The following is a 25,264-nucleotide window of genomic DNA, read 5'->3' as shown; positions in this document are numbered from 1 at the left end:
AGGTTTAACGTGTAGCCCTAAAGAACCAGAAACCCAAAGGAACCAATACTCCTCCACAGAGTCCCACCTGTAGTGAGGCTGTTTCTGGAATCGGTGTGATGACCAAGGTTTTGGGCATGGCTGCAGTTCGGGGCCCTCGGCCTCCACGGGAGAGGGGGCCTCTGGTGGTTAAAGATGAGGACGAAGAGGAAAGGCAGAGCCTTCCTAGCCTGGAGGTGTTCCGCCAGCGCTTCCGGCAGTTTGGCTACCATGACACACCTGGCCCCCGGGAGGCCCTGAGCCAGCTCCGGGTGCTGTGCTGCGAGTGGCTGAGGCCCGAGATCCACACCAAGGAGCAGATCCTGGAGCTGCTGGTGCTGGAGCAGTTCCTGACCATCCTGCCCCAGGAGCTCCAGGCCTGGGTGCAGGAGCACTGCCCGGAGAGCGCCGAAGAGGCCGTCACTCTCCTAGAGGATCTGGAGCAGGAACTGGACGAGCCAGCACAGCAGGTAGACTGGGGAGACCTCACATGCTGGGAGGCTGGGAATGGAGCGCTCTGGGCAGGACTGGGTTTCTCTCTCCAGTGGGAGGAGCTGAGTAGAAGTTTCTGCTGACTTAGATCCCGTTTCCTCCTCCTTCCCTTCTCCCGTACAGTATTAATCTTTAACTGTGGACGTGTTTGCTTTCTTTTTCCAAGCGGTTGTACTTTAGCTCTCCTGGGGCTTGCTTTCATTCTGCAGTGGACCCGTGAACAACACAGGGGTTAGGGTTGTTAACCTCTCCCCACCCTCCAGCACACGTTCATTTGAAAATCCCGGTTTAACTTTTGATTCCCCCAAAGCTTAACTTCTAAATGGCCTCCTGTTGACTGGAAGCTTGACCGATAACATACATAGCCAATTAGCACTTATTTTGTACGTTATGTGTGCTATATGCCATGTTCTTATCATAAAGTACGCTAGAGAAAGGAAAACATTAAGAAAACCGTAAGAAGAGTAAATACATTTACTGTACTGTATGTATCCCAAAAAAAATACACGTATAAGTGGGCCTGTGTAGTGCAGACTCGTGTTCAGGGATCACCTGTAGTTCTGAGATGAGCTGTGCACAAACCCCACCGTTCCTGCTTGTCTCCAGGTCTCACCTCCAAACGAACAGCAACAGGTGTGGGAGAAGAGGTCCTCCTCAGGAACAGCAACGTTTCCAAGCAGCACACAGCCCCAGTCTGCGGAGACCAGTCACAAAAGCGAGGGTTGGGAGCCCTTGTACATCCAGGAGACTGGGGAAGAGGAGGATCTCACTCCAGAGCTGAGAAAGAGTCAAGGTAGGGACTGTCCGTCATGCTGTGTGCTTGGTGCCCCACGCCTTTGTGGTGGAAGAAACAGAATAATTCTAATTACTGGTTGTGAGGCAGTGCCCCTAGACTGACTTGCCTGGTCTGGGTGCCCAGGCAGGACGAGTGCCTGAGTGCCCTTCCTCCCAAGTGCATCTCACGCATAGAGTCAGCGTGGGGACAGGACGTCCTCTTAAAAGGGTTGGTCAGAGTGATGGCTCAGTCAATTTAAGTGTCTGCCTTCTGATCGGGTCATGATCCCAGGGTCCTGGGATCAGGTCCCACATCAGGCTCCTTGCTCGGTGGGGAGACTGCTTCTCCTTCTGTCTGCCGCTCCCCTTGCTTGTGCTCTCTCTGTGTCAAAGAAAAGCTGTAAAAAAAGTTGGGGGGCACTGTTCACAGAGGTGTAACGGGTTGAAGGAACAGTGATAGATGATGCTTGTTCATTTGTTAATGACTGAACGAAGAAGCTGTTAAAATCAGCATGGGATTGTGCAGAAATGGTCCCAGGTAAATTCTTTTCAGCTTCTGCCTGGTAAGGTTATTTAAAATATTTTGCTTATTTATTGAGCTACTTATTTCCCACACGTAGTACACGGCAGCTTGAAGGAAAGTCTGTACATGTAGCCAGGTGACTGCTCATCACCCAGAGCGAAAGGGACACGTATCTGTCGCTGCCGGTGGCCAGGACAAAGAGATGGTAGAGTGGAGAGAGAGCTCCAGGGACCAGGGAAGGGGCGAAGAGGAAAGTACTGTGTTGACAGAGACTTCTGTACTCCTGGGGGGCCAGCAGGTCTCAGGGGGGCCCCTGGTTCAGTGTGGATTTCCCTTACTCCCCTTTTCCGTGTGTGTGCACCTGAAAGTGTGGCGGCCTCATGTAGTGCTCTGAAAAAGATGGTTGGCTTCAGTCTGGTTTTAGCAGTATTAACTTGAGAACCGAAAGAAGCATGAGACACAGCCGCTGTAGGGTACATGCTGGGAATCAGACCCTCCTGGGAGGTGAGCACTTTGATGTAAAGACGATCTGGGACTAGCCTGGTCTACACGGACTGAATGTCCTCTTTTGTTGCTTTTATATTCCACTTCTGTGAGCACGTGGATCTCATGAGTTTGCCACTGGCCTCATCTCCCTTAATTACCGTTTATTTTCCTTAATCAACTTGGACCATTCGGCAATGTTTCTTACTTAATTGTTTGTGCCTGGCCATCACCCAGCTCCTTTGCTCCTGTCCCAGGAGGCTTGGTGTGGCCCTCCTACCCTCTTTATGTGAAGCTCTTCTCCTGGCAGAGAAAGCTGTGTGCTTGTCATACCGTCATAGCTGCTGCTGGGCTGGGGGCTGGTGTGAAAGCCTCGGACTGCAAGCTAGGTCTGGTGGTGACTTGTGTCAGTGTCATGTTGTGACCTGCCACCAAGCAGTACTTGCTCCCAGCGTCAGCTGACGTTTCTGTTTCTCCTTCAAGTTCCTTCTCAGAATATAAAACAACTGACCTGCTCTTACTCTGCTTCTTGTTTCAGATCGTAACTCGAACACCCAGAATGAGGACTCCATAGATCAGCAGAAAAGTTCTGAAGAGTCTCAGGAACTCAAAAGGGAGGTTACTCCCATGGTCGTTGCCAGTAAATGTGAGGCCAGGTTAGAAAGGCAGTGGGCAAACCTTGAAAAGGAAAGAGGAACAAAAACTCCTCTTCTAGACAAAGGTTCCAAGAAAGGCAGAGAATTGATTCCCACTAAACCTGCCCCAGGAGAGAGGCGTTACATCTGTGCCGAGTGCGGAAAAGCCTTTAGTAATAGCTCAAATCTTACCAAGCACCGGAGAACGCACACTGGGGAAAAGCCATATGTGTGCACCAAATGTGGGAAAGCTTTCAGCCACAGCTCAAACCTCACCCTCCATTACAGAACACACTTGGTGGACCGGCCCTATGACTGTAAGTGTGGGAAAGCCTTTGGTCAGAGCTCAGACCTCCTTAAACATCAGCGAATGCACACGGAAGAGGCGCCTTATCAGTGTAAAGATTGCGGAAAAGCTTTCAGTGGGAAAGGCAGCCTCATCCGACACTATCGGATCCACACTGGGGAGAAACCTTACCAGTGTAACGAGTGTGGAAAGAGCTTTAGTCAGCACGCAGGTCTCAGTTCTCACCAGAGGCTCCACACCGGAGAGAAGCCGTACAAATGTAAGGAGTGTGGGAAAGCCTTCAACCACAGCTCAAATTTTAATAAACACCATAGAATCCATACCGGGGAGAAGCCCTACTGGTGTAATCACTGTGGAAAAACCTTCTGTAGTAAGTCCAATCTTTCCAAACATCAGCGAGTCCACACCGGAGAGGGAGAAGGGCTTTAACTGTCAAGTAATGCTCTCTCGGTGGCATTTGTTTTTATTAAACTTTAGCCCTTGGATGCTAGGGAGAAGCCCAGTAATTGTGATATAAACTCTAGTCGTAGATTTTGTTTCACTCGACATCAAGGGGTGCCAGAGGAGAGGGTGCTCAGTGGTGGCACCGTGGGAAGGAGGTGCTGGTGGGCAGCGGAGTGCGGTCTTCTCACACGCTTTGGGTCCCATCAGCCAGGCCGGCACTGCTTCTTATATAGTTAAAACTGAGTATATCCCGTATAATTAAGGAAGAAACACTGAAACCGTTTAATCGTTTTAACATATATTCAAGAAATAGGATTTGTAAAGAATTGAGCCACATGGAACGCAATTTAATCTGATTCGGAATAAACTTATAACATCTTGTAAACGTGCCTCCAGACTGTTATATGGTGTGTTGGTTACTGAACACTGTTCTCAAGAGGAAACTATTCCTACTGGTTTTAGCTTCGGGAAATTTGGATTTGGAGTAATTAGAACTTTTCGTGCTCATGAAGGTACGGATCATGAAATTGGGGTAGAGCAGCTGCATCTTGGTCTACGTTGTGCTTTATTTTATTTTATTTTTTTCTGTATGCTGAACACATTGTTTTCATCAGGGAGGACATTTGTCAGCCTCGTGTGCGTTTTGATTGTATATGCCTCTGCCACAGTCTGAAAATCGACTATGAAGTTTCCTTCTAAACCCCACACCTCAGTAAGATCCAGCATGATTCCTTTAAGTCCATCCTGTCTGTCCCCTGCCTGGAGTCAGGTGAGATCTTTGCGTGGTCTCCAAGAAGAGTCTAATCTCCTACAGCAAGGGGGGGGGGGAGATGCATTTGTTGGGCCAGAGGGTTCTGGAGAATTTGGGGCTTGAGGTACTCGAGCACACCTCCCCAGATGTCCCATGCATCAGGATCCCAGTCTCTCCCAGTCGGGGCCCAGAGTTTGGGGATAAATGACCTGACAAGACTTGGCATTTAGCTGTCTCTGCAGTTTTGCCACCCTCGCAGTCGGCCGTGAGCTGGTGTTCAGGCCCGTCTGCTCTTGCTACAGAAGATGGGGATCTCTGTAATCCCTCCTGTGGGTGACTAGGGCTTTCACAACATGCCCTGAAATGATAGTTGGCCGAACTAAGCCTATAATTTTCTTTCTTCAAAGCTTGAGAGAGAAACGAGTCCTCGTAATTGCCACTATGCCAGTAATGTTTCAAGTTCTAGGACTACTACAGAAGCTAATGCTTCCTCTTCTACCTGAATCTCATCCCCTGCCGTAGCTGGTGGGAACCTTCCCAATGCCCATGGTAGAGCGTGCCAGGAGCCATCACTACTGTGCTCGTTACAGGCTCCTCTTACTAACTATCTGACCAGTGAGTGACCTGTTGCCGGAATCCCATCCTGAGGGCGCCGTTTCTAGGGCCACTTCCAATACCGACTGTTAACAGGTTGGATTTCCCCTAAAACAGCCCGTGACAAGGGCTTAAGGGCAGATCGTTTACTTAGGGAGATGATTCCAGGAAGCCAGGTGTGAAGGAGCAGGAAAGGAGGGGAGGACGAAACCAAGAGTGGGTGCACTGTTGAGCTGGTGGCTTCTGTAGGCAACTAGTACTTGAATCTGGGGACCTTTATAGAACAACACAACAAATGGGAGCAACTGGTATACCTGAGCTCTGATCCCATCCCAGTGCCCAGCTGTGGTTAGGAGGCAGCGCCTCCTTGGCTCCGGGAGAGTGGCTGAGAACCCCTGGTAGATGGGAAGAAACTGTCCCCAGGGGCTTTGAGGCTGTCGGTCTGAAGGTACTGTGAGCCACGCTCCCCCATATCCCCCAAATATGCATTTTTACACACACGCAGGCAAATGCACAAGACTTACATTTGGATTTTACATAATATTGGGGTCATACTTACACTAAAAAAATGATGCAGTGTTTATCTGAAATTCAAATTTTTCACTGGGCATCGCGTATCTTGCAGTCCCGCCCCTGGCACCTGGGGGCAGGAGTGCTTCCAACCGTTTGTCTCCCCAAATGTGGTAAAATCTGATGAACTGAGGGGACTCACTTACACCCGTAAAATGTATATTTGTGGATGAGGTGGCAGCTTTGTGCATCCCAGGAAATACACTGTGACTATAAATTCTAGAATAGCCCCTTAGTGCTAGCCTGGAAATCAGGGCAGTAGCCCTTTCCTTGCAGACCACCTCCAGAATTCTCTCTGGTGGAGATTGCCTGCTGCTAGGAGACAGAAGTGTCCGATCCAGCTTGAGATGGGAAATAACACATAGCTGTTTGCACATTTCTATGTAATGGCTTAATTTCACCCCGTCCAGTCTGTCTACCATGACTTACATATAGTCCAAGTATACGATTCAAAAATATGATTCTAGATGAATAAATCAATTTTCACTCTTATTACTACATTTGTAGTAATATCAGAGCTAATATATGTTCACATTTCACCTTTTCCAACCTTTTAAATTGTAAAATACACAACAAAATGTACCATGTTACACACCTTAAAAATATATAACTTATTAAAGACACGTAGCTTTAAATTTATTCCAAGCTAATAGAAAAGATCTCATTTTAGGGGTACCTGGGTGGTTCAGTCGGTTGGGTGTCTGCCTTCAGGTCAAGTCATGATCCCAGGGTCCTGGGATCGAACCCCCACATTGGGTTCCCTGCTTAGCATGGAGTCTGCTTCTCCCTCTCCCTCTTCTCTTCACCCCCCTCCCACCCCGCTCGTATTCTCTCACTCTCTCAAATAAATGAAATCTTTAAAAAAAGAAAACATCTCGGGGCACCTGGGTGGCTCAGTGGGTTAAGCCTCTGCCTTCGGCTCAGATCATGATCTCAGGGTCCTGGGATCGAGCCCCAAATTGGGCTCTCAGCTCAGTGGGGAGCCTGCTTCCCCCTCTCTCTCTACCTGCCTGCCTCTCTGACTACTTGTGATCTCTCTCTGTCAAATAAATATTTTTTTGAAAGATTTTATTTATTTAAGAGAAGGAGAGCTAGGGTAGCAGGGAGAACAGAGGGAGAAAGACAAGCAGGCTCTACCCTCAGCACGAAACTCAACGCAGGGCTCAGTCCCACGACTTGAGAGCAAATCAGGGGTTTGGATGCTCAACCCACTGAGCCACCCAGGCGCCCCTGGAAATAAAATTTTTAAAAAGGGGCAGCATTAAAGACAGTAAAGGGAAAAAAAGACTAAAAGGTTTTACACTTTATTCAGTAATCGTATCATTTGTATGAATACTGTATTGTTATTTTGAGAACTATTTATTTGAAATGTCAGAAAAAATAAACCATTATATTTATTTAGTTTGAAATGAAGGGGGCACCTGGCTGGCTTAGTCAGTAGAGCATGTGACTCGATCTCAGGGTCTTGATTCTGAGCCCCATGTTGGGGGTAGAGATTTACTTTTAAGAAGTTTTTTTGGGGGGAACACCTGACTCGATTAAGTGTTTGATTTTAGCTCAGGTGATGATCCTGGTGTCCCAGGATCAAGCCCCATGTCGGGCTCCCTGTAAAGCAGGGAACCTGCTTACCCTCTCTCCCTGCTCCTTCTCTTACTCTTTCTCTCTCAAATAAATAAATAAAATCTTTTAAAAGTTTTTAAGCTATTTTTTTAAATGAAGGTTTACCCATAGAAGATAAAGGAGTATAGTTGTAAAAAAGAATTTAAAAATGGATTGGCAGTATCAATATTAACTCATTTCTTTACAGTAAGATACTGTAAAAGAGCAGTTTTATTTCTGTCCAAGAGCAGTTGCCCAGAATTAACATGAACCCCAATATGTATATATTCCCCCCCCCACCCCTACTATGTGGCACCAGTGTTCCTCAGAGAAATAGCTAATTTTATATTTAGGGGGGAAAAAAAAGTTAACCTGGGGATTTTGTTGTGCCAAAAGGCTTTCAAATTAATTAATTAATTAATTTATTTATTTATTATTTATTTTTTATTATTTATTTCAAAATTATTATTATATTGAAATGACACTGGGATCAATCTGAAATGAGCTCATATTGGGACACATTGGTGGCTCAGTCAGCTAAGCATTTGGCTTTGGTTCTGGTCATGACCGCAGGGTCCTGGGATCGAGTCCTCCCTCGGGCTCCTTGCTCAACTGGGAGTCCCCCTCTAACTCTGCCTGCTGCTCCCCCTGCTTGTGCTCTCTCTCTGCGCTGAGGTTGACTGTCATATATGTAGTCTAAGAAGCCAGATCTGGGGGTGGGAAACTGGACTATCTTCATCAGGAGGGAAGATGGCTGTGAAGGAGGGCACTCTGGCCAAGGGAGCAATTTTAAAGGTGTACAGATAGAAAATATAAGGCTCTGGCAATTGATTCTCTCAAAACTAGCTGTCTACACAGACACTCTGAGAATATTTGTGTTCTCGATCCCCCAACCCTACCTGCCAATTTGGTCATATCCTTGTTGAAGACGGCTATATTCTGACACAAGACCCCAGTGAGGACACCAGTGGCCTCCCTTCTATTGACTTTTCGTAGGCTTACTTTTTTACTCTTATTTTTTTCCTTTTTCCTTTTTCCTTTTTTTTTTTTTTTTTTTTTTTTTTTTTAAGATAAAAGCTTTACAGGGGCGCCTGGGTGGCTCAGTGGGTTAAGCCGCTGCCTTCGGCTCAGGTCATGATCTCAGGGTCCTGGGATCGAGTCCCGCATCGGGCTCTCTGCTCAGCCGGGGGCCTGCTTCCCTCTCTCTCTCTCTCTGCCTGCCTCTCTGTCTACTTGTGATCTCTCTCTGTCAAATAAATAAATAAAATCTTTAAAAAAAAAAAAAAAAAAAAAAAAGATAAAAGCTTTACAGAAGTTCAAACACTCCCTTTCCCACCTTGGTGGATTGCCTTGAGCCTCCCCTAGGTGACTTACGACACTCTGAAGAATAAGGCCATTCAGAGCATGGCCTTCGAGAACTTGCTGGGAATTACCCGGCTGGCTGGGCTCTGGAGCAAACAGCAACCATGAGCTACAAATTGACTTCTCAGCCCCAGAGTGAGAGAGTTGATAGCACGGAACGAGCTAGGAGTCAGAGCTGTTCCTTTTGGATTGTCATTAGGGGACCTTTTACAGAACAAACAATCCCACTTTGAGGAGACCATTTCCACCCTGTTCTCCTTGCCACTCCACTGCCTCCTTCCTCATCTCTGTTCTTGTCCTGGAGGTAGAAGTGGAAGAAAAAGGAATTGAGGAGAGTTTAAAAACAAATACAAAAACCAGGGTGGGGTGGGGGGGAGGGGGAGAGAGAGAGAGAGAGAGAGAGAGAGAGTGTGTGTGTGTGTGTGTGTGAGTGTGTGGTGTTTTGGTGGGGTGGAGTTGGGTATGGAGTTTACTGAGTGGCTTGACTATGCCAAGCATTTGCTCAAATTCTCACTATGGCTTGGGAGGACTGCAGGCCCCCACCCATCTCAGGCCACCCCTCAAGTGTTACTAGTGATTGTGCATTGCTCTGTACTGCCTCCAGGCCTTTGTCCTGGCTATACCTTCTGCCTGTAAGTCCCCTTCCCACCCCCGGCCTGCAGTACCTCTGGAAAGTCTCCTTTCCTAGCAGTTTCCATATTTTGCCAGAATTGATCACTTAAATTACTGTGCTTAGACTGCCCTCCCGGGAGAGTGAGGGCTGCTGCATTCGCACAGGGGACTGTGGGCGCCATAAATACGGGATACAGTGCAAACTGGGAATAAATGGGAGGCAGGGCCAGAAGGGGCGCCAGGAGCGCCCTCGTTAGTCAGAATATCACAAGATTTCATTCTGTACGTGACCTGGAAGGATTTGATTCGGACATTTACGGGATTACTCCTGTGAGGGCATAAAAGTGAGCAAACCTGGGTGGTTTAGTGGGTTAAAGCCTCTGCCTTTGGCTCAAGTCATGATCCCAGGACTCTGGGATCGAGCAGCATCGGGCTCTCTGCTTGGCAGGGAGCCTGCTTCCCCCTCTGTCTGCCTGCGTCTCTGCCTACCTGTAATCTCTGTCAAATAAAATAAATTTCTTTTAAAATCTTAAAAAAAAAAAAAAAAGTGAGCAAACCACGAACCACGAAGCCTTCCCCTCCCGCCCCCAAGCATTTCACACATTTAGCTCCTGGGGGGGACCTCTTGCCAGTTTCCCCGAGTTTTCTCTCTCATCGCTTGTACAGGTTTTGCCCTCACGGGAACTCTCTGATGGGCTGGAACATTCTCTTCGGATTTTAAAGGGGACATTTTTACATGAAACAAACACAAAACTCGGTTTATTTGGACATTTCAAATAAAGGTGAATTTTTTTCCAGTAATGAAAACTTCGGAAGTCTTCCTGTTTGCTGCGGGTCGGCTCGGCACCCCAGACGCTCTGGCAAGGTGGGTTCTCCTCCGCCCTCGCAGACACGCGGGATACCCACGCCGCCCCTGCCGCCTCGGGTCTGCGGCGCCCGAACTTGCGCCCTGAGGCCGAGGGGCGCGGCGCTTCGCCCCGCCCGGCCATCAGGGGGCGCGGCGGCGGGCGGGAGCTCCAGGGCGGGCGTTGGCGTCAGCGCGGGAGCCGCGCGGCCTAGGCCGGGAGTTAGCGAATCACCGAGAGGCGAACTCCTCCAGAGTTCCTAGAGAGAACAAGTGGGCGTGGGGGCTGCGGGGATGGGATGGGTAGTGAAAAGGTCCGACCCGGAAGCGAAATAGAGAGAACTTCCGTTCTTTGTTCTGTCCCGGTGTGTGGGTCTGTGACAGGGTCCAACGGGGCCTGGTCTGTGTCCGGCCCCCCAAATCTCCCGTCCCTGCCCCCAGGGTGAGTCCGGCGGCCCCCGGGGCTCGCGGTGAGACGGAGGCTGTGGCCGCCAGGGAAAGGGGTGGTGTCCGCGCCGCGCCCGCGGGGTCCCCAAGCCCGCCCTTAGCAGGGTGCCGGGAGGCGCCGCTCCCTCCCCCGCAGCCGGTCCCCGACTCCGCTTCACCGGGGACCTCCCTCCGCCAAACGGGACCCTGCCAGGAGGGGAGGAAAGGGGCTCCGGTTCTGGGCTTGTGACAGCCCAGCTCGAGCCCATAAAAGTTCCAGTATGGCTGCAAACGGGCCCCTCTCTTTAGAACAGCTGATGACAGCTCCCCTAACTTGGTAATTCTCCCAGACGCTTTTCTTTGGTGTTAACACAGTTATTCGGGCCAGTGGCAGGAGAAGTCTCTACTTCGCCGGCTCTGAGATCTGAGTAGGAGGAGTTCCACGAAGTGTTCGCAGTTAGAACTAGGTCTGGAATGCGGGGGTGGAGGGGGGGAGGTGGCTGTGCAAACTTAGATCCCGGGAATAATCCCGCTGGCGCTCAGTAAATCGAGTTCCTTACGGGGAATGATATAGCCGTGTCTGGCTCCCGCTTTCAATTGTGTTAGATCCCTGACGTGGGATTGAACGCAGATGGATGTTTCCGCTCTGAATGGCATTCGTAAGCCCCAGGCGAGGCTAGGCAGGGTGATGAACCCGAAATATATGGAATAATGAGAGGAGCTAAAGGTACTTATCCCCAAGAAGAGAATCGTATGGACAGTGGGCATCATGTGGTTTACAGGCGTTTGAGGAACGGTTGTGTGGGAGGAGAAAATTCCACTCTTGAAGCTTCTGACGGCAGGGTGCGGGGCCTCTGCAAGGTGGAGGGGATAGATTTTCACTTTACCAACCCAAAACCTTTCTGGTGGTGAAGCTTTACATCAACAGACCAGACTCTGTCCTGAAGTTGAGAGTTTCTCGCAAGTTAGGTGTCAGAACATTGAGAACGTGAGAAGGCATTTCTTTCACTTGGTTGAGATTAACCTGGAGAACCTTCAGTGGCCTTTGAGCTCTCCAGGGGTGCAACCCAGACAACCAGTTGTGTCTTAATTTTGTTGATTCATGGATGTTCTCTTCTTTTTCTTGTATTTGAGTAGAAATGAAGTTTACATGAATATTTTTAATTCCTTTCCCCCCCCCTTAATCACACAGCACTGGCATTAACTTAACTTAGAATTCCCAGGAACTTGCACAGAGGCTTCCAAATCCCCGATAATTGCTACTCTGGTCTTCTAGGACCTAACTCCAAAGAAGGAAGGAAAGATTCCAGCAGGTAAAGCTTTTCATGACTTGTTCTTACTGCCAGGTCATCTTTGTGAGTCCCCAGGAGCAGCTTTAGGGAGAGGCGTTGGCAGCGGGGCAGGGTAGGGCACTGCCTGGACCTGAAGCTGTGGGGGCACAATGGAGATTTTTCTGTGAGAAACATTGTGTGCTGATGCAGACACTGGGGACTTGTTCTTAACAATATGCCTTTGAGTTCCAGCTTTGGGTAACCCAGCTGTGAGGAGGGAGGCTTGCCTTTTCCCTCTGGACTCAGAGCCTCTGAGTTTCCTTTCTAAAGAGAGTTTGGATTAAGAGCTGATTTGTTGGAGGGGTCTGCTTATAAACAGTCCTGGAAATCGTAAAGTTGGTTGATAGGAACAAAAGATGGCTGGCTCTGAGGCAGAGTGGAAGGGACCCCGGGAGGAGGGCGCTCGTGGCACCTTGATTGCCCCTGGGCCTGGCTCACGCCTCATTCAGTGCCTTTCTCTGTGTAAAGGCATCGGTGGGCATTCTGTACCCCCTTGTTGCCCAAACACTAGAGGTCTGTGAACTCTTGACTCTCAGGGCCCCTCCCCTTTTTATGCTTGTATGTGAATGCAACTGTCTGTAATGATAAAGCAGATATGGTTCACGTTCCTTTCAATAGTGCCTTGCGATGTAGTGACACTCAACAGTGGTTTGTTACATGAGCAAATAAATAAAGAGGGAGGTAGACAAAATCCAGGGCTTTATTTTCTTTTCTTTTGCCCAAGTGTAAGAAAGCTCTGGTGGAGACAAACCATAAGTGACTCTTAATCTCACAAAACAAACTGAGGGTTGCTGGGCAGAGGGGGGTTGGGGGGGGGTTATGGACATTGGGTAGGGTATGTGCTATGGTGAGTGCTGTGAAGTTTGTAAACGTGGAGATTCACAGACCTGTACCCCTGGGGGAAAAAAAAATATATATATATATATGTTTATAAAAAATAAAATTATAAAAAAAAATTGATATTGCCCCATGTATCAAATCATATAAAAAATTAAAGATCTTTTGAGTTCTAAACATTAAAAAAAAAAAAAAAGAAAGCTCTGGTGGCTGCTTTGTCTGTTCTTGGCCTGTTGATTCTTGTCACGGCATTTAAGTGTGGATTAGAATCTCCTACCTGAGATCCAAATCTTTGTTTAGATACTCACACATTCTGTTTTATTCAGTAGAGCCACAGAGAACAGACCTCTCTTGATTGTCATAGCATCTGGGGAATGGGGACATCAGCAGGGATAGAAATGGAGTAATAAGTAATTTTTTTTAAGATTTTATTTATTTGACAGAGAAAGAAATCACAAGTAGGCAGAGAGGCAGGCAGAGAGAGGCGGAAGCAGGCTCCCCGCTGAGCAGAGAGCGCAATGTGGGGCTCAATCCCAGGACCCTGGGATCATGACCTGAGACGAAGGCAGAGGCTTTAACCACTGAGCCAACCAGGCACCCCAATAAGTAATCTTATGTGTGTTTGTTTTTTTAAAGTGTTGGTCCCTGTGTCAGGGACTTATATTCCGATCCAAGGAAATGTATTAGAGAAAAGGGAGATAGAAGGCCCGCTGCTCCCGGCTCCCTGCGGTGGCACTGCAGTGAGGCCCACAGAGGGGCCCCATCCCCCAGTAACATCCTGCCTTTGACTAAGACTGGAAGCAGACAGCTGTCTTAGAAAGGGCAGAAAGCATTTCTCTAATATAATTAATAGAATGGAGCTATTTGCCTTAGTACTGGGTGTCAGCTCTTATATCTCCAGGGTTATTTATTTAAAGATTTTATTTATTTATTTGACAGAGATCACAAGTAGGCAGAGAGGCAGGCAAAGAATGGTGGGGGCGGAGGGGCGGGGAGGTGTGAAGCAGGCTCCTACTGAGCAGGGAGCCCAATGCAGGGCTGGATCCCAGGACCCTGGTATCATGACCTGAGCCTAAGGCAGAGGTCCAGTCCACTGAGCCATCCAGGCGCCCTCCCCAGAGTTTTTTAAATGAGAGACGGAGAGCTCATGGAAAGTTTCACTGATCTCTTTTTTTTATTTGGGTGCTGTTTTGTGACCCCTTTTCCTCAAAGTGTAGTACACCATCAGTGTAATACAATAGCTAATAACCTAATAAAGTAAATTTTTTCTTTTCTGTTGGCTCTACTGTTTATGAGGTGTTTTTTTTTTTTTTTTAATCTGTAAACAGAAGCACCTGGGTGTCTCAGTCGGTTAAGCCTCTGACTCGTGATCTCAGGTCTGATCTCAGGATCCTGAGTTCAAGCCCCATATTTACTTAAAAATAAATATATTTTTTTTAAAGATACTACTTATTTATTTGACACAGAGAGATCACAAGTAGGCAGAGAGAGAAGGAGAAGCAGGCTCCCCGACGAGCAGAGAGCCCGTTGCGGGGCCTGATCCCAGCACCCTGGGATCATGACCTGGGCCGAAGGCAGAGGCCTTAACCCACTGAGCCACCCAGGTGCCTCTACCACAAACATTCTTAACAGTTATACAGTACAGGGCTCCTGGGTGGCTCAGTTGGTTGGGCGACTGCCTTTGGCTCAGGTCATGATCCTGGAGTCCCGAGATCCAGTCCCACGTCAGGCTCCCTTGCTCAGGAGGGAGTGTGCTTCTCCCGCTGACCACTCCTCTCTTTCTCTCTCTCTCTCTCTCTCTCAAATAAATAAATAAATAAGTAAATAAAATCTTAAAGAAAAAAAGTTTATACAGTACATACACATTTTGCAAAATCTATGTGTACACACTTTTACACTTTATCCTGTTTTGTTTTGTTTTTTTCCCAAATTTCAGTTGTTGCTTAGTATTTCATTCTGTTAGTGTCATTGTCACCAGTGTTCCATGTTTTCTTGTTGTTATAAATATCACTGGGTATGTTGTGGGAGCCAAAGGTGGAATATTGTTCAGGAACAGGGGCCCTTTCTGTGGTGCTCATGGAATCTCACCAAGGGGAGCAAGGGCAGCCCTCACCAGGGTCTGGAGGACTGTCCTGGTTGCTGCGATTCCTCTTGCTAATCTTGGGTACTAACTGAAGTGCTAGCTCTGGGGAGGTGGGTTTTTTTTTGTTTTTTAAATTTTATTTTTTTAATCATTGAACCTTGGACTCTGCTTCTGTGTATACTGCTTCTGCAGTGCTTCCTGCTGAGTCTGCAGACAATAGACCAGAGACCCAGAACTTCTAGCCCTACTCATGGAAACTCAGGCTGATTGTGTATCTCAGGAACCGCAGGCCCTGCTTGAGAGTGGTAAGAAACAGATTCATTTATTTTTGTATTCAGCCATTCAGCAGTCACGCTGCCCATCTTGCTCACCAGGAACCTTGCTAACCCCTGGAATCCAGGTGTGGCTAAGACACAGTCCTTCCCAGCTTACAGCCTAGTGGGAAAGCTGACTGAGGCCAACAACGGATGTATGGCTTGGTGGACTTTACAGCCGAGGCATTTGTGAAGGGCTCTTGGGACCTCAGGCAGGATTAAGAAAACCGCGACGCAGTCACAATTCCAGGCGCGTGGCAGCAACTGACCCGTAGTCCTACTTTGTGTTCTCTAGGAGCAGGCACTTACCAGAGGCTCTTGGGAAATCACTTTGTAGGTCACAGGCATGAGGATGAAATGAGCATTCGTATTCTGCTGTCGTGGCCTGTGCCATTGACTTTGGAGCCAATTGCCATCGAAAGGGTATACTAATCAGGAGAAAGCATTTAAGGATCTCTTTGTCCTGTTGATTATACACAGTCTTGTGTCTCTAGGGGTTTAGAGTCTCTCAGGGACAAATATGTTAATTTAAGAATTATAGAAGAAGGGATGTGATCAAGCCCAGAAACAGGAAACATTTGTAGTGTTTAGATTTGACCTGGGGGTAAAGAGAAAGAAGAATGGGCATTGTGGTGTTCAGTTGGGGTTGGGTGAGGCTGCTGGTTTCCTCTGGTCTAAGAGACTTTTGTGCACAAGTTCGAGTTCAGAGATGCGGAGAGGGGTGGAAGGGACGTGAGCAGGATTGTCTGCGTTGCTGGCCAAGCTTGGGAGAAAGGACAAGAAGGTGCTTCTCACTAGCGGGTGGACTGGGCCGGTTTCTGGGAGAGTGCAGTGACCGGACAGAAAGGAAGGGACCTGGGTTAGATGAGAGCAGGATCCACAGAGCTTTGGACACCTCACCTCCCAAGGGAGTGGGTCCTGGGTTGTCCTAGGACCCTGTGACATCTCTGTGGGTTGGGAGGCCACAGAGCAGATGGGTTCACTCGTGGACCCTTTTCTCGCCCTTCAGCTCTTCCTTCCTCGAAAGTTCCTGCATTTTCCAACAAGGACAGCCTGGGGGATGAGATGTTGGCAGCTGCACTCCTAAAGGCCAAGTCCCAGGTAAGCTGTGGTTCCCTTTATCCTTCTTTTCCTTCCGTCTTTGTGGAAACATTTGTGCCGTTGCATCCACTCTGTGCCCCAAACCGTGATTCCCTCCGTCAGGAACATGGTCCTTTCTGCTGAATAATGGACCCCTCTTCTTCCGCCGTAACCTGCTTTCCCCTCCCTCTTAGATACTCATGATTCATCCTCATCCCCAGTCATTTTTGGTGCTGCTGGTCCCGTCCCTTACCTTGAAATTGCATGCAAGACCATGTTGTTTCAGGAGTTGGTGACGTTTGAGGACGTCGCTGTGTACTTCATCCGGAAGGAGTGGAAGCGTTTGGAGCCTGCTCAGAGGGACCTCTATAGGGATGTGATGCTGGAGAATTACGGGAATGTGTTCTCGCTGGGTAAGGAGTTAACACTTTCTCGGTCAAACTCCCTTGGCATTTCTTTGTTTCCTTGTGGGCTAGGGACACTTGGGTCACAAAATGATCAGCCGAGGATTGACATAGTCTCAGAAAATTCTGACGACAATACTAATAGTAACTCCTGCTTGTAGAGTAATTGGCAGTTTGTAAAGAGCTTTCCTGTACATTGTCTTGTGGAAACCTCCCAGTAACACAGTAATGGAGGTCGCTAGTATTCTGCTTGTGTTCGGGGTGAGGAAAGAGAAGTCAGAGGTCCTCAGTGCTGCACGGGTGGTGCTAGCGAGTAGCAGGACTTGAGCCCTGGTGTTCCAGCTCCAAATCTGCTGCTTTTTTGCCATGTAATTTCTTCATGTATAATAATTCAGAGCCTTTTCCAAAAGATGAGCATCTCAGGATCCCTGAACATGTGTGGTGCTGCTCTGTGTCCACGTGTGCATTCTGGAACTCCTCCTTCCCTTCTCCGTTGTACCACCTCGAGGAATCTGTTGCTTTGTTCAGAACCAGTGCGGCTACGGCTCCTGGAGAAGTTTCTCCGCTTGTTTCAGGGAGCAGCTGGCGTCTTTAACCTTAGTCTGTGGACTGTTAATTCCTTGTCCGTCACACACCGCAGCGAGAACATTGTCTGGGCGGTCCAGGGGGTCTCCATCACTCCCACTGGAGACTGCCTGCCCGTTTCCGTGTTGGCCCCTGAAATCCAGGGTGCAAAATCCAGCTCTGGAACCACTTGGTATGAGCAGGACTTGTCCCATGGGGAGGATTTCCATTTCTGAATTTTGACACAATCTTTGGGCTGACCTGAGAGGAAGAGCTGGGGGTCCTGGGTTTGAAGGGAGCTGAGAACAGCAGGGTCCCAAGGGACGCCTGTTTAGGTGAGAGAGAAACAGCTGTTTCTGTTCTCTGACGCCCATTGCCCTGTCTTTACTTCTTCAAATATTGACAGACTGAAAATACTAACTGTCTAGACCCTTTTCATCATCCTCTCTGCTCAGAGCTCCCTTTGAAAAAAGCAGTGAAAATAGGGAAGTCAGACAAGAAGACAGTTTATGGATCCTCACATCTTAGCCCAGCCTTTGAGGCCTCGGGCCCAGAGGCAGACTGAGCTCTGTCTTTTGCCCGTTTCCATGGGTTTGGAGTGTGTGGCCTGTTGGATATGGTTCTTTTCACCTGGGGCTGTGGCAGTCTCTGTGGCCTCCCCTTTGTCGCTTCTTCCTGCTCCGTGACTATTTTCTATCACTCTTCTGCGCTCGCTTGCTTATGTTTCTTCTCCCCTATCTTCTGGAAGCCACCATCTCCCCACTTGCATTTCCAGCATCTGACCTCCGTGAGGAGTTTGCCACTTCGTTAAATAGCATGTCCGTTCTCTTCTGTTTCTGGTTCCCGCCCCTACCGGGTCTGTCTTCCTCTCCTCCCATCTCCAGCCTTCTCTCTGCTTCCAGCTCTTTCCACTTTGATTTTGCTTCTTGCCTTTCTCCTTCCTGATTTCCTCGATGCTGATCTCTCTGTGTGCTCAGCTAGCCCCAGCCCGGGCAGGTCTGCACGCAGATGAGAGGCGTGTGCTTTTAGCCCTGTAAAACACCCTTGTCGTCATTATCCTGCCCACTGGTCTCGATCCTTTCTTTCGTAAGGACCGAGTGATGTTTGTATTTTGTATTGTGCCAGATGGTGAGACCAGAACTGAGCACGATCAAGAAATTTCCGAAGATACAGGATCACATAGGGTGCTGTTGGGAAGATTCCAAAAGGATATTTCTCAGGGTCTTAAATTCGAAGAAGCCTATGACCAAGAAGTTGGTCTTAAGAGGCAACTGGGGAGCTCCTCTGGAGAAAGACTGACCAGGAAGATAGAAGATTTCGGTCAAGTGACGGGTGAGGAAAAGCTAACTCCTGTGGGAGAGAGAAGTGAGAAATACAATGATTTTGGGAACAGCCTCGCTGTGAGTTCTAACCTTATTTCACATCAGAGACTTCCTGTGGGAGACAGACCCCATAAGTGCGATGAATGTAGCAAGAGCTTTAATCGAACTTCAGACCTCATTCAGCATCAGAGAATCCACACTGGAGAGAAGCCCTACGAATGTAGTGAGTGCGGGAAGGCCTTCAGCCAGAGCTCGCACCTCATTCAGCATCAGAGAATCCACACCGGAGAGAAGCCGTACGAATGTCACGATTGTGGGAAGACCTTCAGCTGCAGCTCTGCCCTCATCCTCCATCGAAGGATCCACACCGGGGAGAAGCCCTACGAGTGTAGCGAATGTGGGAAGACCTTTAGCTGGAGCTCTACCCTCACTCATCACCAGAGAATCCACACTGGAGAGAAGCCGTACGCCTGTAATGAATGTGGGAAGGCCTTCAGTAGGAGCTCTACCCTCATCCATCACCAGAGAATCCACACTGGAGAGAAGCCCTATGAATGTAACGAGTGCGGGAAGGCCTTCAGCCAGAGCTCGCACCTCTATCAGCACCAGAGAATCCACACCGGAGAGAAGCCCTATGAATGTATGGAATGCGGAGGAAAGTTTACCTACAGTTCAGGCCTTATTCAGCATCAAAGAATCCACACGGGGGAGAATCCCTACGAATGTAGTGAGTGTGGGAAAGCCTTTCGATACAGCTCAGCTCTGGTCCGCCATCAGAGAATTCACACCGGAGAGAAGCCTTTGAATGTAATGGGAATGAGCAAAAGTTCTCTCAGAGTCGCTGCCCAGCTCAATATCGAAGAGTCTACCTGAGAGAGAGCCGCACGCCTGTTTTCCTCACTTCCTCTGAGTCTGACGAGCTCCTGCCTTACTACTTAAGTATGAACATCTTAGAACGTGTCCCTTCCGGCTCAAACCTTTCGCTTTAGAGAACGGGGCACATGGGGGAGATCATCCCGGCACACCCTCGTGACGAGCTACCTGGTCGCTTTCCCCGAGGAGTGACACCCAGAGGCGAGCAGCAGGTTGAGTGCTGGGCACGCCAGGGAAGCTCTGGGACCGGTCACCTTCCATTTTGGAAGGGAGTTTGCACTAGCCCGTTTCTCTCACACCAGAGGAGCCTTTCCTTCCAAGGTGGGGAGTGGAAGCACAGTAGGAAGAAATTCCAAGGACTCCTCTGGTTGGAGTCTGTGTAGTCGGCACCGAAGGCAGTGGAAAGAATGTTCCGGGTCCTGCTGTTTGCTAACAAGGGGACACAGAGGCTGTATTTCAAAGCCACTGTCCCTAATCCAGCTTTAGGTTCTGGTAAGGAACCTTTGCTATTTGTTGTTACTATTTTTGTTCCATGATTTCGGCAATTAATGGAAATTTGGTGCTGAGGGATTTGTTATTTTATTGGGGGGGGGGTTCCGTGAGGTTTTCTGTGATAACTGTATTTTGGGGAGCTCTTGGAGCAGCAGGCCCGTTTCCAAGAGCAGTGAGGCGATTTTGTTGGAGAGCTCCTTGTCCTTCTCTACTGTGATGGGTCTGATTGGGAAATCCATCTGATGAAGAAAGTCTCACAGGGAGAGGATTGAAAGCATTAAGTGTTGGCCTGCTTCTGTTCTCCTCTCTCCCTGTTCCTCTCCCCGCTCCTATGCTGAAAAGTGATGTAATCCAAACCCCCAGTTGCTAAGACTAGAATGCTTTTAAGGAGCCCACTCAGCCAGCTTGCCCTGCCCTCTGTCACCTATGACCTATGACATCTGGCCCCAGCAGCCGGACCTCCCGTGACCCCATCTCCTGTCACCCCATCTCTGACTTCGGCAGCAAAGGAAGCGCAAAGCCCAGCGAAGGGGAGTCTCTGGCCTGACCTGGCCACCAGGCTCCTTGCTGGGTTAGGCTGGAGCTCCCGAGTGTGCCCAGCTGAAGGGATGATCTTTCGTTCTGTTTTCCCAATCCTGCTCATCCTGTAGCATAAATGAAGTGCACTATTAAACAGAATAGTTTTTTAGAAGGAGAGATTGAGTGTGTTTTTGTGCAGGAGCCAAATTTATCTGAATTAAAATAGGAAATCGTGAGTATAACTGGAATCTTTAAAATTTACTCTTAAGATTTTTTTTTTTTTACAACTGTTTTTCTTTCACACACATATGACCTCTGGCTGTCAAGACTCCTGTCCTGTTCCTCCAGATACTGCCACAGACTCAGTCACGCACACATTTGCTCCCTCCTCGTACCCACACGTCGGATTTCGTGTGTGGCCTGTCATTCTGTGTGGTACGATACTTGGGACCAGCAACCCAAACTAGAAAGGCGTTACTGGGTTGGGGGGGGCCCTGACCAGCGTGTACTTGGGGTTTGGGTCGCAGGGGGCATAGGTAGATTTCTTGTTCCAGCTGTGGGCGAGAGGAAGTCATTTATGGAGAAGGCGGAGAGGAAAGTGTTACGGAGAAGTTGGGGAACTGTCTGGAACTGCCGTCTGAAGATCTTGGAGCATATATTGTGATCGACCTCCCAATATGTTTTTGATTTCTTAAAGCTGTGATGAAACTCCTCACTCTTTTGGCTCTTCTTTGAGATTTGGCCATGGACTATCCCTATTTACAATCACTAGGGCTGCTTGTGAGTCATGCAGGTTTCTGAACCCCCAGATCAGACCTGTCAGCTAATTTCTGAGGTTAGAGCCTAGAAACGTCCACTGAAAAGGAAGAACCAGTAATGGAACAGAGAATATTTCTGGAAGGAGATGAGCAAGGTCTTGTAAAACATTGTGTGTTTTAGAGGAGAAGAGGCTCCGGGCAGGACCGTTTGGGGAGGTGGGTGCTGAGCATGGCCACTCCCGTGGAGATTGAGATAGTGGAGGTCTGGGAAAGATCCCCGCACAGGTCAAACTGCTAGGCCATGAATAGTTAGCATAGACGAGGGACCAGCCACTTCTCTGCCCGCACGCTGGTTCCCTCCCCGCCCCTACTCCCGACTCCTTCAGAGCTCTCCTTGAGACCTGGGAATGATCTCAACCATTGTATGAAAATTGTATTTATTTTTTACATCTCTTTGAAGCTGCCATAGCATTTTATTCATCTGGTTTTCCTGATTATTCCTGTTTCCCATCATGATTCTTTTTCTCTGTCCCTGAGTATTTTTTTTTCTTTTTTTTATTCCCTGAGTATTTCTTAATGCTGGGTTATGATGCCCGTTTGTCTCTTCCTTTACTGTTACTCTTGGAACCACTTACTCCTGTGGTCTCAACTCCTATTTGTACAAATAAGTTTTAAATCTGTCCCTGTGCTCCTAACCTCTCCCAGATTCCAGGCTTTGGTCTCCGGCAGACTGCTGGGCATTCGTACTTGGACCTCCAAAAGTTTCAGGTTCAGGTGTTTCAAACCAGGTACATCTTTCCCATAAACTGCCCCCTCTCAGAATTGCTGTAAACTCCGGGTCAGACGGCCCGAATTTTCTTTGGTTACTGTCATCCTGCAGCTGACCGGCGTCAAGTCCTGGGCAGGCACGGTGGGCCTGGAGTGGAAAGAGATTATTGTCGCAGGGGAGGGTTTCATCAGAGTTGAGGTCCTGTGGGAGGTGGGATTTCCAAGTGGTGGTAGCAATAGTAGCCGACACATGGCATGTCCCCTGCCTGGCACTCTTCCAAGTGGTTTTCCGATGTTAAATCATGTAATCCTCACAACCCTGTGTGAGGTACCCCATCTTACAGACAAGGAAACCATTGAACTTGCCAGATGAGACATGACCGTGAGCTCAGAGAATGGAAGACCCTGCGTTGCTCTAGTTGGCGGGAGGCTGCACTCCTGGCCCGGACAGCTCCCGTGTGAGGTGGGGAGGCGTGTGTAGAGAGAGCCTCACCCAGGCGATCTCCTTGCCTTGTCCCTTACGATTCTACAACCTCTGGTGTTCTTGCTTCCATTGCTGCTAAGCCTAGAGTACAGGCCCTTATTTCTTCTCCCCAGGGTTATATAAATAGTTTCCTCATGGATTGTTCTCTTTATTTTCTCTCCTTCTCCCCAGAGCACTGTACCCATCTTGTCACTCCTTCAGTGGCTTCTGCCTTAAAGAATAAAATTCGAACTCCTGAGTCGTATAGTGAAGGCCCACCCCTCCTTGTCCACCCAACAAACCCCTTTGCACCCCTGTGCACCTTTGCAAACCTCAAGAGCTTCACCTTTTCTGTGGAGCTTTTCCAGGAATTGTGCCCATCCCTCCCCCCACCCTCCACCCCTCAAGTTCATTTCCCATGAGCCACCTCTGCATCTTGTTGTGTACTCTTGTGCTTGTTGTTGGTTCATGTATCTGACTCCCTCACTGTGGTGTTTTCCCCTACATTTTCACACTTTCCTACCACAAATAAGCATTGTTTTCTTAATCAGAAAATAGTAAATATTGGGGTGCCTGGGTGGCTCAGTGGGTTAAACCTCTGCCTTCGGCTCAGGTCATGATCCCAGGGTCCTGGGATCCAGCCCCGCATCGGGCTCTCTGCTCAGCACGGAGCCTGCTTCCCCCCCGTCCCCAGCCTCTCTGCCTACTTGTGATCTCTGTCAAAAAAATAAAAATAAAGTCTTAAAAATGAAAAAAATATATATTAAGAAAGTGAAAATAAGGGCACCTAGGTGGCTCAGTTGGTTGAGTGACGACTCTTGATTTCAGGTCAGGTCAGGTCTCAGGATCATTAGTTCAAGCCCCCTGAAGGGCTCCATGCTCAGTGGGACGTCTGCTGGGATTCTCTCTTCCTCTCCCTGGGCCCCTCCCCCCAAAAAAATAAATAAATCTTAAAAAAAAAAGTAGGAAGAGATAACATCCATTGAGCACTTACTATGTGTCAGGCATTGTTCTAAGTACTTTATATGTCACTTAATTCAGTCCTAATCACAATTCTGTGATAGTAGTTACTATTCTTGTCCCCATCTCTATTCCCTTTCCTCAGGAAAGAAGGAAGGAAGGAGGGACAGCGGGGAGCCCCCCAGGCGCACAGCAAATGGTGCCGTGAGGCACAAAGGCGTTTGGAGCCCCCAGCCCCGGCTTCATCTCCTTACTCTCCCCAGCAACGTGAGGAGGAACTGCTGGCTGCCTTCCAGGACGAGCGAGGGCACTGCGATCTAGGAAGGGCTCTGCGTTCTGAAAGTCAGATCATCAGATGTGAGGGGCTCTTCTCCTACAAAATCGTGGATCCTTGATCCACTTGAAATCCTGACAGAAAATCTGGCTGCCTTAAAAAAAAAAAACAAAACGGAAAATTTGGCTGCCTTTAATACACACAAGGGTAGCTGATGGCATGAATCTTTTCATGTCAAGCCGCGTCTGACCCTCATAAGCAGCCTCTCCTGAGCAGCAGCACGAAGGGCGCCCGGGGGACTCTTGGCTTTAGCCACCAGCTTTTGATTTCGGCTCAGCTCATCATCTCAGCGTCCTGCACTGGGCTCTACCCTCGGCCTGGAGTCTGCGTGAGATTATCTCCCTCTGCTCCTCTCCCTGCTCAGGCTCACTCTCTCAAATAAATAAAATCTTAAAAAAAAAGAAAGAAAAGCAGGCTGTGTAGACATTCAGGGGCCAGGGTTCACCTCAGTGTGGATCCCTGCTGCTCCACCAAGGCTCACCCCTTGGCAAAGGCTCTGTGTGCTTGCTGGCTTGGGTTTATTTGTGTGTGGTTGTGTGTTTATTTACTTTTATTTTTATTATTTTTTTAAAGACTTATTTATTTATTTGACATCAAGCACAAGCAGAGGGAACAGCAGGCAGAGGGAGAAACGGGACTCCACCCCAGGACCCCAGGATCATGACCCGAACTGAAGGCACTTAAACCGCTGAGCCACCCAGACACCCCTGTGCTTGTGTTTTTAAATACCCACTGTATTACCACCCATTCACTGCACAGTTTACCCATTGGAAGTGTATAGTTCGGTGGTTTTTAGTATTCAGAGCTCTCCAGGATCACCAGAATCAATCTGAGAACATTTTCATCACCCCAAAAAGAGACTCCATACCCTTTGGCTGTCACTCCCGCCCCCCCCCCCCACCAATTCCCTCAGCCCCTGGCAACTACCCATCCACTGTCTGTCTCTCTGGATTTGTCTATTCTGGACCTCTCCCGTGAATGGGATCGCCATGGCACAATAGGAGGCCTGTTGTGTCTGGCTTCTTTGGCTTCTCATGACGATGTCAAGCTTCATTCGTGTGTGTTGCCACGTGAATCTACACTTCATCCTTGTTAACGGCTGAACAACCCTCCATTGTATGCATTTGCCAGTCTGTTCATTCTCTCCTCCGCTGGGGGGCATTTGGGGCTGTTGCCACGTTTGGGCCATTAAGAATGATGTGCGATGAACGTCATGTACCGGTTTTTGTCCGGATGTGTGTTTTCATTTCTCTTGGGTATATAGACTCAGGATAGGAATTTCTGGGTCAAATGCTTTATGTAACCTTTTGAGAGAATGCCAGACACTCTTCCCAAGTGGTTGTCCCATGTTACATGCCCACCAGCAGTTACAGGCTTCTGATTTTTCTGTATCCTCCACGGCCCTTGCCACTATCCTTATTATAGCAGTTCTACTTGGGCATGAAGTGCTCTCATTCTGGTTTGATTTGCATTTCTCTGACGGCTAGCGATGGTGAGCATCTTTCCCCTTGCTTATAGTCCATTTGTGTATCTTTTTTCCCCCCTGGATTTTATTTATACGAAAGAGAGCCCCACCTGTATGCGGGCAAGCAGCAGATGGAGAGGAAGAAGCAGACTCCCTTCTGAGTGGGGAGCCTGACGCAGGGCTAGATCCCAGAACCCTGAGATCCTGAGCTGAGCCAAGGGCAGCTGCTGAACCAACCTAGCCACCCAGGTGACCCCCATTTG

The 25,264-nt window shown here is 48.7% G+C and overlaps 3 protein-coding genes across 3 annotated transcripts in view; all 3 read left to right on the top strand.

The window, feature by feature from the left end:
* Positions 1 to 20,208, top strand: part of LOC116876455 (zinc finger protein with KRAB and SCAN domains 1-like) — a 61,479-nt gene extending 41,271 nt beyond the window's left edge. Inside the window, 3 exon segments of the mRNA XM_032872633.1 lie at positions 3,054 to 3,663; positions 18,414 to 19,168; positions 19,171 to 20,208. Coding sequence (XP_032728524.1) covers positions 3,054 to 3,663; positions 18,414 to 19,168; positions 19,171 to 19,358 — 1,553 coding nt within the window. The 3' untranslated portion in view covers positions 19,359 to 20,208.
* On the top strand, positions 3 to 2,987 carry LOC116876453 (zinc finger and SCAN domain-containing protein 21-like). Its single transcript, XM_032872631.1, has 2 exons — positions 3 to 488; positions 2,829 to 2,987. Exons 1-2 carry the CDS (start codon positions 99 to 101, stop codon positions 2,862 to 2,864), a joined length of 426 nt encoding a protein of 141 aa, XP_032728522.1. The 5' UTR covers positions 3 to 98; the 3' UTR covers positions 2,865 to 2,987.
* ZNF3 (zinc finger protein 3) lies at positions 10,338 to 21,195 on the top strand. The gene is made up of 6 exons (XM_032872632.1): positions 10,338 to 10,450; positions 11,627 to 11,747; positions 14,878 to 14,990; positions 16,009 to 16,100; positions 16,366 to 16,492; positions 20,808 to 21,195. Exons 3-6 carry the CDS (start codon positions 14,936 to 14,938, stop codon positions 20,915 to 20,917), a joined length of 384 nt encoding a protein of 127 aa, XP_032728523.1. The 5' UTR covers positions 10,338 to 10,450; positions 11,627 to 11,747; positions 14,878 to 14,935; the 3' UTR covers positions 20,918 to 21,195.
* Positions 21,196 to 25,264: the final 4,069 nt, after the last annotated feature.

The sequence above is a fragment of the Lontra canadensis genome, unplaced genomic scaffold (assembly GCF_010015895.1).
Source record: "Lontra canadensis isolate GAN:19392208 unplaced genomic scaffold, GSC_riverotter_1.0 scaffold45, whole genome shotgun sequence".
NCBI lineage: Eukaryota > Metazoa > Chordata > Mammalia > Carnivora > Mustelidae > Lontra > Lontra canadensis.
Note: the sequence above shows the minus strand (reverse complement) of the source record. Positions and strands in the feature narration are given on the sequence as shown.

Excerpts from the sequence above, each read along its gene's own strand:
- LOC116876453 (XM_032872631.1), top strand. The coding sequence starts at position 99 with ATGACCAAGGTTTTGGGCATGGCTGCAGTTCGGGGCCCTCGGCCTCCA. Across the intron at positions 489-2,828 it reads TGGACGAGCCAGCACAGCAG|ATCGTAACTCGAACACCCAG; the intron begins GTAGACTGGGGA and ends TTCTTGTTTCAG.
- ZNF3 (XM_032872632.1), top strand. The coding sequence starts at position 14,936 with ATGGAAACTCAGGCTGATTGTGTATCTCAGGAACCGCAGGCCCTGCTT. Across the intron at positions 14,991-16,008 it reads GCAGGCCCTGCTTGAGAGTG|CTCTTCCTTCCTCGAAAGTT; the intron begins GTAAGAAACAGA and ends CTCGCCCTTCAG. Across the intron at positions 16,101-16,365 it reads TCCTAAAGGCCAAGTCCCAG|GAGTTGGTGACGTTTGAGGA; the intron begins GTAAGCTGTGGT and ends ATGTTGTTTCAG.